This window comes from Trichosurus vulpecula, chromosome 2 (assembly GCF_011100635.1).
Source record: "Trichosurus vulpecula isolate mTriVul1 chromosome 2, mTriVul1.pri, whole genome shotgun sequence".
Taxonomy (NCBI): domain Eukaryota; kingdom Metazoa; phylum Chordata; class Mammalia; order Diprotodontia; family Phalangeridae; genus Trichosurus; species Trichosurus vulpecula.
The window spans coordinates 49281894-49295821 of NC_050574.1; the positions used below are offsets into that span (position 1 = coordinate 49281894).

Sequence of the window (13928 nt, forward strand, 5' to 3'; positions counted from 1 at the left end):
ATGATCAAGTAAAGACATTTCAGAGTTCATTAACACAGAAGCGACCATGTAGCTTTTGTACATAGTAGGTGATTAATAATTGTTGGTTGAATCGAATGGCCAGAACTAGCCCTGTACCCTCAATGTTGCTGCATCCATAACCACCTTTCTTTTCACTGTTAGGTTTCTTTAATGGGGCTCTTCACTGAATTTGGGGCTGGTCCTTGGCCTCCATTGACTGCTGGTTGGTTAAAGTACTGACAATTTCAACATTTATGGTGCTTGGCGGTTTACAAAGTGCTTTCCTCCCAGCAACTCTAAGCAGTAGGGAACGCAAGTACTAGTCCCCTCATTTTGTAGATTGGGAAATTGAGGCTCAGAGTGGATAAATGACTTTCCCAGGTTCCCATATCTAATGAGTGTCTTATTTTATTTTGTAAAATTCAACTTTATTTTCCGTTCCAAATTCTCTCCTTCCCCTCCTCCATTGTGAGAAAAACAACCCATTGAAAATATGTAGTCATGGAAAATGTAAGAAAGATGGGGTGGGGCAGAGAAGAGAAGAGAAGAGAAGAGAAGAGAAGAGAAGAGAGAGAAAGAGAGGGGAGAGGGGAGAGAAGAGGAGAGAGAAAGGGAGACAGAGACAGACAGAGGTAGAGAGAGAGGGAGGAAGAGAGAAGGGAGGAGGGAGAGAGAAGAGAAGAGGAGAGAGAAAGGGAGACAGAAACAGAGAGACAGACAGAGACAGAGAGAGAAAGGGAGGAAGACAAATGGGGAGGGGAGAGAGAGAGAGGGAGAGGGAGGAAGAAGGAAGTAAAATGTGCTTCAATCTGCACTCTGAATCCATCAGTTTTCAGTCTTGCAGTGGATAGCATGTTTTCTCATGAGTCCTCTGGAATTGTGGTTGGTCATTGTGTTGATCAGAGTTACTAAGTCTTTCAAAGTTGATTATCTTTACAATATTGTGGCTGTCCCCTTCTGTTTTATGAGTGAGTTCATCCCATTCCCAATCACAGTTATGATAGCTAACTAACTGTATATTTCCCTCTATCCTATTCTCTCGTACTTATCCTTCTCTTTTCTCCCTGCCCCCTTTTTGTTTCTGACTAATGCCTCCCTTAGTCTAACTGCTCTCTTATTGCCCTCTTCCCCTTAACTGCCTTCCTTCCTGCTTTTCTGTTCAGTAAGGTGTATTTCTGTATTGGTATTCTTTCCTTCTTTACCAGTTCAGATAAGACTGAGGCTCTAGCAGTTCCTGCTCTTATCTACTGCCCTCCCCTTATTATATAAAATTTTTTCCATGCATACCATTTATGTGAGATAATTTCTCCCATCTTTCCTCTCTTTCCCCCTCCCCCAATGCATTCCTCTTCCTCATGTATTCTGTTCTTTTGAGATCATACAAATACAACAGAATCACACCCAGATCCTCTGTTTAATTAGACTCCCTTTATGACTCCTGGTGATGATAAAGTTTTGAGGGGCTATATGAATCATCTATTTAATTATGTAAACAGTTAAACCTTATTTAGTCCTTTATGATTTCTCACTCATGTTAACTTCTTTGCTTCTCTTGACCTCTGTGTTTGTTCATATGTCAAATTTTCTACACAGTTTTGGTCTTTTTATCACAAATGCTTAAATCTTCATTTCATTAAAGGTCCATTTTCCCCTCCTGTAGTACTATGCTCAGTTTTGTTGGGTATTTTATTCTTGGTTGTAAACTTAGATCTTTTGCCTTCTGGAATGTCCTGTTCCAAGCTCTCTACTCCTTTATGGTGGTGGGTGCTAAGTCTTATGTGGTCCTGAATGCAGTTCCATGGTTCTTGAATTCTTTCTTTCTGGTTGCTTGCAGTACATTTTCCTTGACCTGGGAGCCCTGGGTTTTAACTACAATATTCCTTGGAGTTTTCATTTTGGGATCTCTTTCAGGAGGTAACTGGTGAATTCTTCTAGTTTCTACTTGTCTTCTGGTTCTAAAGTATTTGGACAGTTTTCTTTTGTGATTTGTTGAAATATGTCTAGACTTTTATTTTGTTTATGGCTTTTAGGTAGTTCAGTGAGTCTTAAATTATCTCTCTTCACTCTGTTTTCTGGGTTAATTGTTTTTCCTATGAGAAAAATTTTCACATTTTCTTATGTTTTTTCAGTCTTTTGAATTTTAAAAAAACATGTCTTGATATTTCATGGAGTCATTGGCTTCTATATGGCCAATTCTGACTTTTAAGGAGTTACTTTCTTTAGTGAGGTTTTGTATCTCTTTTACCAAGCTGTTAATTCTCTTTTCATATCTTTCTTCCCTGGCTCTTTCCACTTTTCTCACTCTTGCGTCTACTGTGCTCATTTGATTTTTAAAATTTTTTTTAGCCCCTTCATTAACTCTTCTAGGAATTCTTACTGAATTTGTGTCCAATCTGCATTTTTCTTTGAGGCTTTGCTTGTAGATGTTTTTAAGCCATTCTCTTCTGCTGGGTTTTTGAGAGTTCCTGTCACCATAATAGCTCTTTATGGTGGGATTCTTTTTGTTTGTTTGTTTGCTCATTCTCCCAGCCTACTTCTTGACTTTGGATTTTATTTTAGTGCTGAGCTCTACACATTTTTTTTATTAATTTATTTACTTATTTTTAGTTTACCACACACGGTTCTACATAATTTGAGTTCCAGATTTTCTCCCTTCCCTCCCCCCTCCCTCCCCAAGACGGCATGGAATCTCATATAACTATCATGCATAACTTCGCATTGAATTAATTTATGCACTAGTCAAGTTGTGGAGAAGAATTATGATCAATGGAATGAATCATGAAAAAGAAGAAACAGAACCCCCCAAAAAAACCAAAAAAAAACCAACCCAAAAACAAAAGAGAAGCAAAAAAGGCGAGCATGTAGTGCACCTTGATCTGTATTCAAACTTCACAGTTCTTTCTCTGGATGAAGATAGCATTCTCCTTCGTGAGTCCCCTGGAGTTGTCCTTGCACCTTAGGTTGCTGAGAAGAGCGCAGTATGTCAGGGTTGGTCCTCACGGAATCCATATATCTGTGGCTCCTGGCTCTGCTCCGCTCACTCAGCATTATGTCGTGAGCTCTACACATTTTTGAAGAGATATCTGGCCTGAGCTTGAGTTTTCTTATGTCCTTCTGCTATTTTCAGGCTCTGGACCTGCAAGCTTTCAATCCTGCCAAAGTGGTGTGATTCAGGGAGAGGTCTCTTCACTGCCCTAATCTGAGCTCTGAAAGTTCCAGACTCAGATTTGAGTCTGTCTCTTTGTTTCTGGCTGGGAAATTTCAGCAGACCATTGCTGGTGTGACCCTAGGCTGCTTTGGGCCTGCTCAGAGGTCTTGTGAATTCAGAGAGACTGAACTTCTGGCTCCCCTTTGATCTGGGATGTTGTACCCTTTTCCAGGGATCAGAAGCCACCTACACAACTACCATTGGCTTCCCAGAACTTGTTCCATGCTCAGTGCCAACACTCATGACTCTCTGCCATGGATTTATGACTCAGAATCGTGTAGTGGGGGACAGACCTTCCAGGTGGCACCCCAAATTCCTCTACTTGGTACTTGCTCATGGATCCTCTGGGATCTCTTTCTGCCCTGATGTTCCTGGCCCCATTGCTCAGTCTTAACCCTCTCCTAGTCCTTGGGTGCTGGAATGCTTCCTGCTGCTCACACTTCTGGCCAGACCACATACCTGGTGTCTGGAGACCTCTCTGTTCATCTCCCTAAGCTGCCCTAGTCTGGGAAAATGACTCACTGTAACTTCTTGGCTTTGCTGATCAGTATTCATATTCTCTGTTGAGGAGGAGTATAGTGGGTGGAGTGGAGGGGGGAGGTGTATGAGGTAGGCTGTAATGCTTCCTCTTACTCACCATCTTAGTTCTGTTTCTATCCAGTAAGTGTCTGCTGTAAGATTTGAAGTCAGACCTCCTAATTCTGGGTCTCTCGCTCTTTCCCTTACATTATGATGCTTCTTATAATAACTCACATTTTTTCTAGCACTTGAAGGCTTGTAATATTCTTGTCCTGCAGTGCAGCCGTGGGGTAGGTATTACAAGTACTGTTGTTCCTATTTTAAATATGAGAAAGCAATTTAAAAGCTAGATGGATAGGGTGCTAGACTTGAAGTCAGCAAGATCTGATACTGCCTCAGATGCTTACTAGCCATGTAAGTCACTTGGTCAAGTCACTTGATCTTCATTTGCCTCAGTTTCCTCATCTGTAAAATGGGGATAATAATGGCGCCTGCCTCCCAGGATTGTTGTGAAGAGCAAATGAAATAATATTTGTAAAGTGCTTTGCAAACCTCCAAGTGTTATAGATGTGTTTTGTTATTAACTGCTGTTATTAGTAATGGAGTGACTTTTCCTTTCATAGCTCGTAGAAGGAAATCGAGGGAGAGCTACAAGTCTGATATTCCGGGTGCTATGAATGAAAAGGCATTTATTAAGCTTTTGCTGTGTACCACTGATTCAGCAAAGCAATAATCACAATATAGATATAATTGTCAAAGTGCCTATGTGCTTCTGTATTGCAAAATATATGAGACTCTCCACATAGAAGGCAGAAGAAGCAAACCATTTATTCAGACACCAAATAACCAGATCCTGAAACCAGTAAGTCCACAACATCACAGCAGAGAACCATTCCATGCCACAACCTTCTGCCCCTGCTGGAGCCTTGCCACCAACAAGCAAACTTACAGCACAGCTATCACAGGTCTGCTCTCTTTCCCTCAGCTCTAACTGTTCTTAGCTTTCCTGTGACACAATTTCCTTTTCCTCTCAGCAAGATCCTCCCACCACATGTGACTTTGGCTTCTTGTGACGTAAGCAGGTCACATGGCCTATTAATGGGTGGGAAAGATCTTCAAATCTAATTTGCTGTTACAACCGCATACCTGTTAAGGGTATAAAATTGGGAATAAAATTCAAAAACAAGGTCAGACTCTGCCTTGGAGGAGCTTACATCCTAATGGGGGCAAACAAGATAGAGAGTTTGGAAGGTTACAGGGTTGGTGAGTGGGGGCATAGTGGAGCCGACTGAGGCAGCTTGGTGGTGAAGCAGATGGACAGCTAGTCCTAGAGTTAGGAAAATCTGAGTTCAAATCCTGCCTCAGACACTTACTAGCTGTGTGACCCATGACACGCCACATAACATCTACCTGCCTCAGTTTCCCCAGCTGTAAAAACAGGGCTAACAAAAGTACCTACTGCCTAGGGTTATTAAAAGTGCCTACTTTTGTTATTATGCACTGCCCAGAGTATCAAATGAGATAATATTTGTGAAATGTTTAGCACAGTGCCTGGCACATAGTAGATGGTTAAATACAGGGTAGCTTGGGGAGGGTGGGCACTAGTAATTGGGACTGTCAAGGCTTTATGTAGAAGATGGTGCCTAAGCTACATCTTAAAGGAAGAAGGGTATTCTGTGACACAGAGGTGAGGAGGGAGTGCATTCTAAACATGGGTACCAGTTTATCTGGACCATAGAGTGCAGGAAGAGAAGGAATGTGTAATGAGACTGGAAAGGTAAGTAGGGGCACAGTTGTGAAAAAGCCAGACAGAGTTTGTCTCTGTTCCTAGAGGCAATAGTAAACCACTGTTGTTGGGGAGGGAGAGATACCATGATCAGACCTCCACTTAGGAAGCTGTGTGAAAGATGGATTGGCATGGAGAGAGACTTGACGTGGAGAGACCAATTAGGAGGTTAAGTGATTGCCTGCCTGGAGGGAGGAGAGTGAGTGGTTGAGAAGAATGCCAGTTACAAGCCTGGGAGACTGAAAGAATGGTGGTGTCTTCAACACAAATGGCTACGTTTGGAAGAGGGGAGGGTTTGGGGAGAAAGATAATGAGTTCTGTTTTGTACTTGTGGAGTTTGAGTTGTTCTTGGGATATCCGGTTTGAAAGGCCCACTAGGCTGTTGGCGATGAGGGGCTGGGGCTCAGGAGAGAGGTGAGAGCCAGATATGTAGAAGTGTGAGTGATTTTTATACATGTGACAAGCCTACAGGTGCTAATGGAGAGAGAGAGAAAGAGGAGAGAGAAATGGAGAAAGAGAAAGGGAAAGAGGCGGGAGGGAGGGGGAGGAGAGAGAGAGAGAGAAAAGAGGACAGAGAGATGGGGAAGAGAGAAATGGTGAAAGAGAGAAAGGGAAAGAGGAGAGAGAAATGGAGAGAGAGAGAGGGAAAGAGAGAGAGAGAAAAGAGGACAGAGAAAAGGGGAAGAGAGAAAGAGAGAAGAGAGGAAGGAGAGATGGGGAAGAGAGAAATGGTGAAAGAGAGAAAGGGAAAGAGAAAGAGGAGGGAGAGAGAAATGGAAAAGAGAGAGAAAGGAAAAGAGAAGAGAAGAGGGAGAGAGGGGGAAGAGAGAAATGGAGAAAGAGAGAAGAGAGGAAGGAGAGAGAGAAATAGAGAAAGGGAAAGAGAAGAGAGAGGAGGGAGAGAGAGAAATGGAGAAAGAGAAAAGGAAAGAGAGATGAGGGAGAGGAGGGAGAGAAGAAAAGAGAAAAGAGCCAAGAGCAGAGCTTTGGGGAGTACCCATAGTTAGAGTGTGATGAACTTGCAAAGGAGACAGGTCGGGTTTCTCTGAAACTCTATTTCAGGGATAGGAGGTAAACCAAGAAAGCTCACTGTCATGAAAACTCAGAGTGGAAAGAGAATAAGGAGGCAGAGGAGAAGATGATCTATAGTGTTCAGTGCATCCAAAGCATAAGAATTGAAAAGATCATCACATGTGGCAATTAAGAGTTTCTTGGAGACTGGTTTTTTGGGGTTTTGTTTAGATTTTATGTTATTTTCAAGTCCGATTTGTTTTTTCCCCTTGACTCCTACATTGAGGAAGCAAGATAAACAAAACCGATTACAAACATGTCTAGTTGAACAAATGGCATTCCTGAATTGGCCGTGTCCAACCCCTCCCCTCCCAAGCCATAGTCCCCAACCTGCCCTCTGAGTCTATCACCTCTCTGTCAGGTGGTGGGCGCCATGTTTCATCTTGAGTCCTCTGGAATTCTGGTTGGTCATTGTGTCGATCAGAGTTCCTTTCTTAGGCTTTCAAAATTGCTTGTCTTTACAATATCGTTGTCATAGTATAAATTGTTCTCCTGGTTTTTCCCCCTTCACTTTGCATCAGTTCATAGAAGGCTTCCCAGCTTTTTCCAAAACCACCCCCTTCATCATTCCTTGTAACACAATAGCATTCTGTCATATCCTCGGTAACTTTGGAAAGAGCAGTTTCGGTTGAGGGATGAGGTCTCTGTTCTTGTTTGTCCTTGTTATGCCCTCAGGAAGAGGACGATTTGCAGGTGAGTTGGATTTGAGTAAGGGAGGCTGTGCAAAGTCACCGGCCTCACTTTCTCCTCTGGAGCAGTCTGGGTCCAGCAGCCAAATATAGATCAGGACTACCAGAGATGGCCCCGCACTGATGAGCACTGAGGGGTGAGAGGTGAGGAAGTGGAGGCAATGAGTGGAGACAACTTTTTCAGTGAGTCTGGCTGACAAAGGGAGGGAAGTTATAGGATGAGAACTTGAGGGCATGGCAGGGTGCAGGTGGTTAGATGGCATAGTGGCCAGAGCACTGGGCTTGTATTCAGGAAGACTTGAATTCAAATCTGACCTTGGACACTTCCTAGCTGTGTGACCTGGGGCATGTCACTTCACTCTGTCTGCCTCAGTTTCCTCAACTGTAAAATGAGAATAATTATCGCATTGACCTAGGGTTGTTGTGGGGATAAAGTAAGAGAAATATTTGTAAAGTGCTCGGCAAACCTTAAAATTGCTGCATAAATGCTAGCTATTATTAGTGGTGAGGTTTTGGTTTTTTAAAGGATAAGTGTGACTGGGATATGTGTATAGACAGTAGGGAAGCGTCCAGTAGACAGGGAGAGGTTGAAGATGTTGATTGAGAGGGCAGTCTGCTGGAGGAATAACAAGGGATGGGATCAAAGGGGCGTGTAGAGGGGTTGGCCTTGGCCAGGAGGAAGGTCACCTTATTATCCGAGCCTGGGCAAAGGAGGAGAGGTGCAGGTGAGTGTTCCTCAAGAAGAGAGGGGAGAAAGATGGTGCTTCTAGTCGGTGGCTTCAATTTTCCCAGTAAAGTAGGCTCAGTGCAGGGAAAGGGAGGTGTGCAGTGGACTACCAAGGGGAGCCAAAGGGGGAAAGAAACGACACAGCCCCTGGCTTCCAGGAGCTTACATTCTATTTGGGGGAGACAGTATGCTCTGGATATGGATGATACAATGGAGGTGGAAACAACAGTTGACCAAGTACTCTAGGAAGTCCCGAGGAGAGAGAGGACAGCTGAGCTGGGCCCTGACAGAAGAGAAGGATTCTGAGAGGCAGGAAGCCAGACCATGACTTGGGTGGAATGGCAGGGCTGAGGGCAGGTAGAATGTAGGGCGGATTGCAAAGTACCTGCAAGGTATTACTGTGAAATCAGGCTGGCTGGAGCCATATGGGGAAGGGAGGGCCCTAAAGGCTAGGCTGGAGAGTTTGCATTTTCCCAGAGGAAATGGAGAGCTGTGAAGGTTCTTGATCAGGACAGTGACGTGATCTGGCCTGCACAGAACGAAAATTAGTTTGTTAGAAGTGTGGAAGATAGGTTAGACAAGAGGGAGAAGGGAAGGGCAATTTATGCACGTGCAGAATTTATTTTGTATGTATTTTAAAAGGTTTGTGGTTTTATATGGAGAGCTGTGTTCTGATGGGCTCATTTTCTGATGCGGGGCAGAGGTTAAGTTCAGAATTTTTAAAAGTCAGTTCACAGTCACTTTACAGAGAGTGGAAGCAGCTGGACCAATCAGGAGGCTGCTCTTGAAGTCCAGGTAGGAGATCATGAGGGCCTAAGCTGGAGTGGAGGCTGTGTGAGGGGAGACCAGGGGCCGGATGCCTTTGGGGAGGGTTCAATCAACAAGGCTTCTCAATGACTGTCTAGTGGATTGGCCGTTACACGTGGAGTCAGGAAGTTTTTTTGTTCAGTCATTTTCAGTCGTGTCTGACCCCATTTGGGGTTTCCTTGGCAGAGATACTGGAGTGATTTGCCATTTTCTTCTCCAGCTCGTTTTACAGATGAGGAAACTGAAGCAAATAGGATGAAGTGACTTGCCCAGGGTCACACAGCTAGTAAGTATCTGAGGCTGGATTTGAACTCATGAAGATGAGTCTTCCTGATTCCAGACCCAGTGCTCTATGCACGATAGCGCCATCTAGCTGCTCAGGAAGATCTGGGTTCCAGTGTGACCTCAGACACTTAGCTATATGACCCGGGCAAGTCACCTAACCTCTCTTTGCCTCCATTTCCCAGGGTTGTTGTGATGCTCAAATGCGATCATGTTTGTAAAGTGCTTCACAAACCTTAAAGCCCTCGACAAATGCAAGCTATTGTGAACGTGTGCGTAGCCGTCTCTGTGGATGTTTGTGTGTGGGGGTGGGAGGGTTTACAAGCGTAACCTTGTCCTGGCCCGCCAGTCTGCTCAGCTGTTCCTGTTAGGGATCATCGTCCATTGCTTCCCTCACCCAGTTGTGTGGCAGTGACAGCCATCTGGGGTAGGGGCAAAGGGGCCAAAGTCTGTGGGTACAGGTGGAAGCAAAGGTGAGCGGGGCAGGCCCTCCAGGACTGAGCCCAGAGCAGGGTCTGGTCCACCACTGGCTGGGGCCAGAGAGGGTCTAGTTACCATGTGACTGAGCCTGGAAGGAGTCTGGTCCCCTGTGGCTGGTCCCAGAGGAGGTCTTGTCCCCATAACTGATCTCAGAGGGGACCTGATTCCCAAGGGTGAGCCTGGAAAGGTTTTTGTCCCTATGACTGTTCCTGGAAGGTGTTCAGTCTCATCAGCTGATCCCAGAAGGCAGCCAGTCCCCTGGCTGAGCTCAGAGGGGGTTGGTCCCTATGGCTAAGTCTTGAGAGGGTCAAGCCCCCATTACAGGACCTAGAAGGGGTCTGATCCCCATGGCTGGACTCAGAGAGTGGCCGGTAGCTATGAGTGAACCCAGAGGTCCTTGTAAATGAGTCCAGAAGGTGTTCCATCCCCCTGAGAGAGTGCCGAAGGGGGCCAGTCCCTCAGGCTGAGCTCAGAGGGTGTTCTGTCCCCCCCTAGCTGGAGCAGAGCCTTCGGCTGGAGTCCGGGGAGCGGGAGCCCTTGGGGTACGGGGTGCTGGGCCAGCAGACGTTGGAGCTGCGACGTCAGCTAGAGGAAGAGCAGGCCAACTACAAGCGCAAACTCCAAGCCTACCAGGACGGGCAGCAGCGGCAGGCCCAGCTGGTGCAGAAGCTACAGGCCAAGGTGAGGGAGCGCCTGGGAGTGCCCCCACCCCCTGGGGCTGCCCTGGCTGTGGCTGGTCCTTTTCTGGGATGGATTCAAGCCACCAGACTATCCGCATCCACTCAGCCAGGGGCGCTCCACCTGGGGTCCGTGAATAAGGTTGTGACAGCTGCATTCCAGGACAACTGGTTTTTTTGTAATCCAACATATTTTATTTTATGCATTTAAAAAACGTGATCCTGAATAGGGGGCCCCAGAAAGTTCCTCAGACACACAAAGGGACCCATGACACAAAGAAATTTATATTTTAATCGGATTTAATCCAATTTCTTCATTTGACACATGAAGAAACTGAGGCCCAGCAAAGTGAAACAATTTGATAAAAGTCACACAGTGGCAAAGCCAGGATTGAAACCCAGGGCTGCTGACTCCAAATCCAGGCTTGTTTCTATGGTATTGTGGTGTCTAGGCTTTGTCTTTGTCAAGATGGGTGCCCATGCCCTTCTTGGCGTGCCCACCTGTATATACCCTGAGGCTTCTGTAGGAATGAGGATGTGGGCCCCCCCACTCCACTCTTTTAGAGAGTTATTGGTATTTCTCAGTCTCAAGTGAGGAAAGCATTTGGGGAGGGGGTTGGGGGAAACTGAGCCAGCTCTGCTGGAGTAAAGAGAAACCTAGACTGAGCGTCAGCAGAACCAGATGCTTCTGCCTGTGTGACCTTAGTCAAATAGCTTAACCTCTCTGAGCCTCAGTTCCCTCATCTGTAAACTGGGGATAAGGATACTCAGGGTTATTGTGAGCAAAGCACTTTGTACACTGTGGAGCTGTTTGTAAATGGGAGGTGTCCTAAGGGAAAGAGTCTGGAATGTGGTGGCACAAGATCCGGACTCAGATCCCAACTATGTTACTCACTGCCTCCGTGATCTTGAGCAGGTGACTCCCTCTCTTTGGGCCTGGTTTTCCTCAGCTGTAAAATAAAAAGACTGGGCTATGTGGTCTTTGAGATCCCTCCCAGCTCTGATCTGACCTTCTATGTTCTAAGGCCCTCTCAGCTCTGACTTTCTGTTCTAAAACCTTCTCAGCTCTGACACTGTGTTCTAAGCACTCTCCTAGCTCTGACATCCTGTGTTCTAAGGGCCCTCCCAGCTCTGACATTCTCTGTTCTAAACTCCCTCCCAGTTCTGGCAATCTGTGCTCTGAGGGCTCTCCCAGCTCTGACATTCTGTGTTGTAAGAGCCCTCCCAGCTCTGGTATTCTCTGTTCTAAGCTCCCTTCTAGTTCTAGCATTTTGTGTTCTAAGGGCCCTCTTACCTCTGACATTCTCCGTTCCATGCTCCCTCCTAGTTCTAGCAATCTGTGTTCTAAGGGCCCTCGTAGCTCTGACATTCTGTGTTCTAAGACCCCTCTCAGCTTTATGTTCTAAGGTCCCTCTCAGCTCTGACATTCTCTGTTCTAAGGCTTCTCTTAGCTTTGACATTTTATGTTCTAAAGCCCCTCCCAGCACTGACATTCTATGTTTTAAGGCCCTTTCCAACTCTTAACATTTTGTGTTCTAAGGTCATTGCTAGCTCTGACATTCCATGTTCTAAGACCCTCCCAGCTCTGACATTCTGTGTTCTGCGGGCCCTCCCAGTTTTGACATCCTGTGTTCTAAAACCCTCCCAGCTCTGACATCCTGTGTTCTAAGGGCCCTCCCAGCTCTGTTATCCTGTGTTCTAAGACCCTCCCGGCTCTGATATTCTGTGTTCTAAGGGCCCTTCCAGCTCTTACCTTCTCTGTTTGAAGGCCTCTTGTTGCCCTAAATTCTACCAGCCTATGCTAGTATGGGGCAGGGGTTAGATCGGGTTGGGGGCTACTCTGACTTGCCCCCTCCCCCAACCCTCCCATCCCCTCAGGTTCTCCAGTACAAGAAGAAGTGTGGAGAAGTGGAGCAGCAGCTTCTGGAAAAATCTGCAGAGCTGGAGCACCAGAAGTTAGCGGTAGCTGTCCTCCCTCCTGCCCTGTTCACCCCTGTTCCCCTGACCCCGGACCTGTCCTTTCCTCAGGGTTCCCAGTGCTTGCTGCATCTAGGTAGGACACAGACAGGGCTTGCTGGTGAGTGCCAGGAGAGAGGCCTTGTGGGGCCAGGCCAGGGGATTGAGCCAGGGAGCTGGCCCGGCTCATGGCAGGCACCTCAGTGCAGTGATAAGAGCCCTGAATTCAGAGTCAGACCATCTGGGTTCAGATCCTTGTTCTGACGTTTACTACCTGTGCCACTTGGGGTTCATCCCTTCCCCTCTCTGAACCTCTGGAAAAGGAGGGTCCTGGGAGAGATGATTCCAGAGGCCTGTCTCCTAGGATCTTCTGGCTCCCTGGTCCCTGCCAGCTGATCTGTCTCTCTGGTACCCAACCTTGTGGAGCAAACCGGACATGTCTGTGTATCTCTAGCAGGAAGAAGAACACAGCCAGGACCTGGAGAATGCCCTCATTCGGCTGGAAGAGGAGCAGCAGAGGTGGGTGAGCACCTGGGCTGGCAGCTGAGCATCCCTTTGTTAGGGAGGGTGCACTGTGTTCCAGGGCTCCATTTCCTTACTGGGCTGGTGGCTGTCAGCCTGCCTGGGGCTGGCTGACCCTTGTGCCTCTTGCCTGGACACCATACAGTAAGAACCTCTGGGCCTTGGCCCTTTGGTGGCACAGGGGTACTTACTGCCCACCATTAATTCAGAGTTAGGGCTTGGGCTATGCCTGTGTCAGGAGCCTAAGCCAACTCCATGCCCTCATCCCCCTGTAGGAGTGCCAGCCTGGTGCAGGTGAATGCCATGCTTCGGGAACAGCTCGACCAGGCCAGCGCAGCCAACCAAGCCCTGGCCGATGACATCCGCAAAGTGACCAGTGACTGGACCCGGAGTCGGGGGGAGCTGGAGCAGCGAGAGGCTGAGTGGCGGCGGGAGGAGGAGGTAGGGAGGACCAAGGTCCCAGGGCCCTGAATTCTCCGTGCAAGCTTTGCCCCTTCTTTGAGTGCCAGGTCCTTGTCCTGGCCTCCTTCTTCCCTGAGGACTGTCTTTTGTCTGGCTTCCTGGGCCTAGAGATACTAAAGGGCTCCCCCTAGGAGTGCACCAAAGAATCCATTTTAGTTTCTCCCCTGGACTCTGAATAGTTGGCCCTAGGTGATCTGCCAGCCTCCTGGTCACATCTCAAAACTGCTTCTCCCCTCCTCCTTGGGGCCCTTCAGGGAGAACATACACAGAGGCTTACTTGTTGTAATTAGGATTATAGAAGTAGGGATAAGGACCAGACTTGTGATGCCCTGGTAAAGGGAACTCAGAAACTCCGTCCACCAGTGCCCTCTTCGACTGAGAGCCTTAGAGCTGCCCAGGGCAATGCCAGGGTCCCCCAGCTCCTGGGGGTCCAAGGCAGCCAGGCCCCTGTCCACCACCCTACGCTTAGCATTAACATGAATGACCATCGCATTTCCATTAATGGCGATGCTCAGGAGCTGTCCTGAAGGGCCTCCCTGGAGTGTGATGGTGGCTGTGAGTTGGCAGAAGTTATGCCAGCTGAGTGAAAGCTTCAGCATCTCCTGCTAAGTTGGCCTCAGACAGTACTCTGGTCGTGAGCTTTCTCTATGCTGTGGTGGAAAGGCCATTGGAGTACTCTTTGAATTTGCAGGATCTGAGTTCAAATTCCCTTTCATCTCTAAATTCTGGGATCCCTGGGCAC

At 47.2% G+C, this 13928-nt stretch overlaps 1 protein-coding gene across 1 annotated transcript in view; it reads left to right on the forward strand.

The window, feature by feature from the left end:
• The window catches only part of CROCC (ciliary rootlet coiled-coil, rootletin), a 69767-nt gene that overhangs the window by 15599 nt on the left and 40240 nt on the right, over window positions 1-13928 (forward strand). The window contains exons 4-7 of the mRNA XM_036745286.1: window positions 10065-10250; window positions 12125-12208; window positions 12657-12721; window positions 13000-13165. Coding sequence (XP_036601181.1) covers window positions 10065-10250; window positions 12125-12208; window positions 12657-12721; window positions 13000-13165 — 501 coding nt within the window. The remainder of the gene's footprint in view (window positions 1-10064; window positions 10251-12124; window positions 12209-12656; window positions 12722-12999; window positions 13166-13928) is intronic.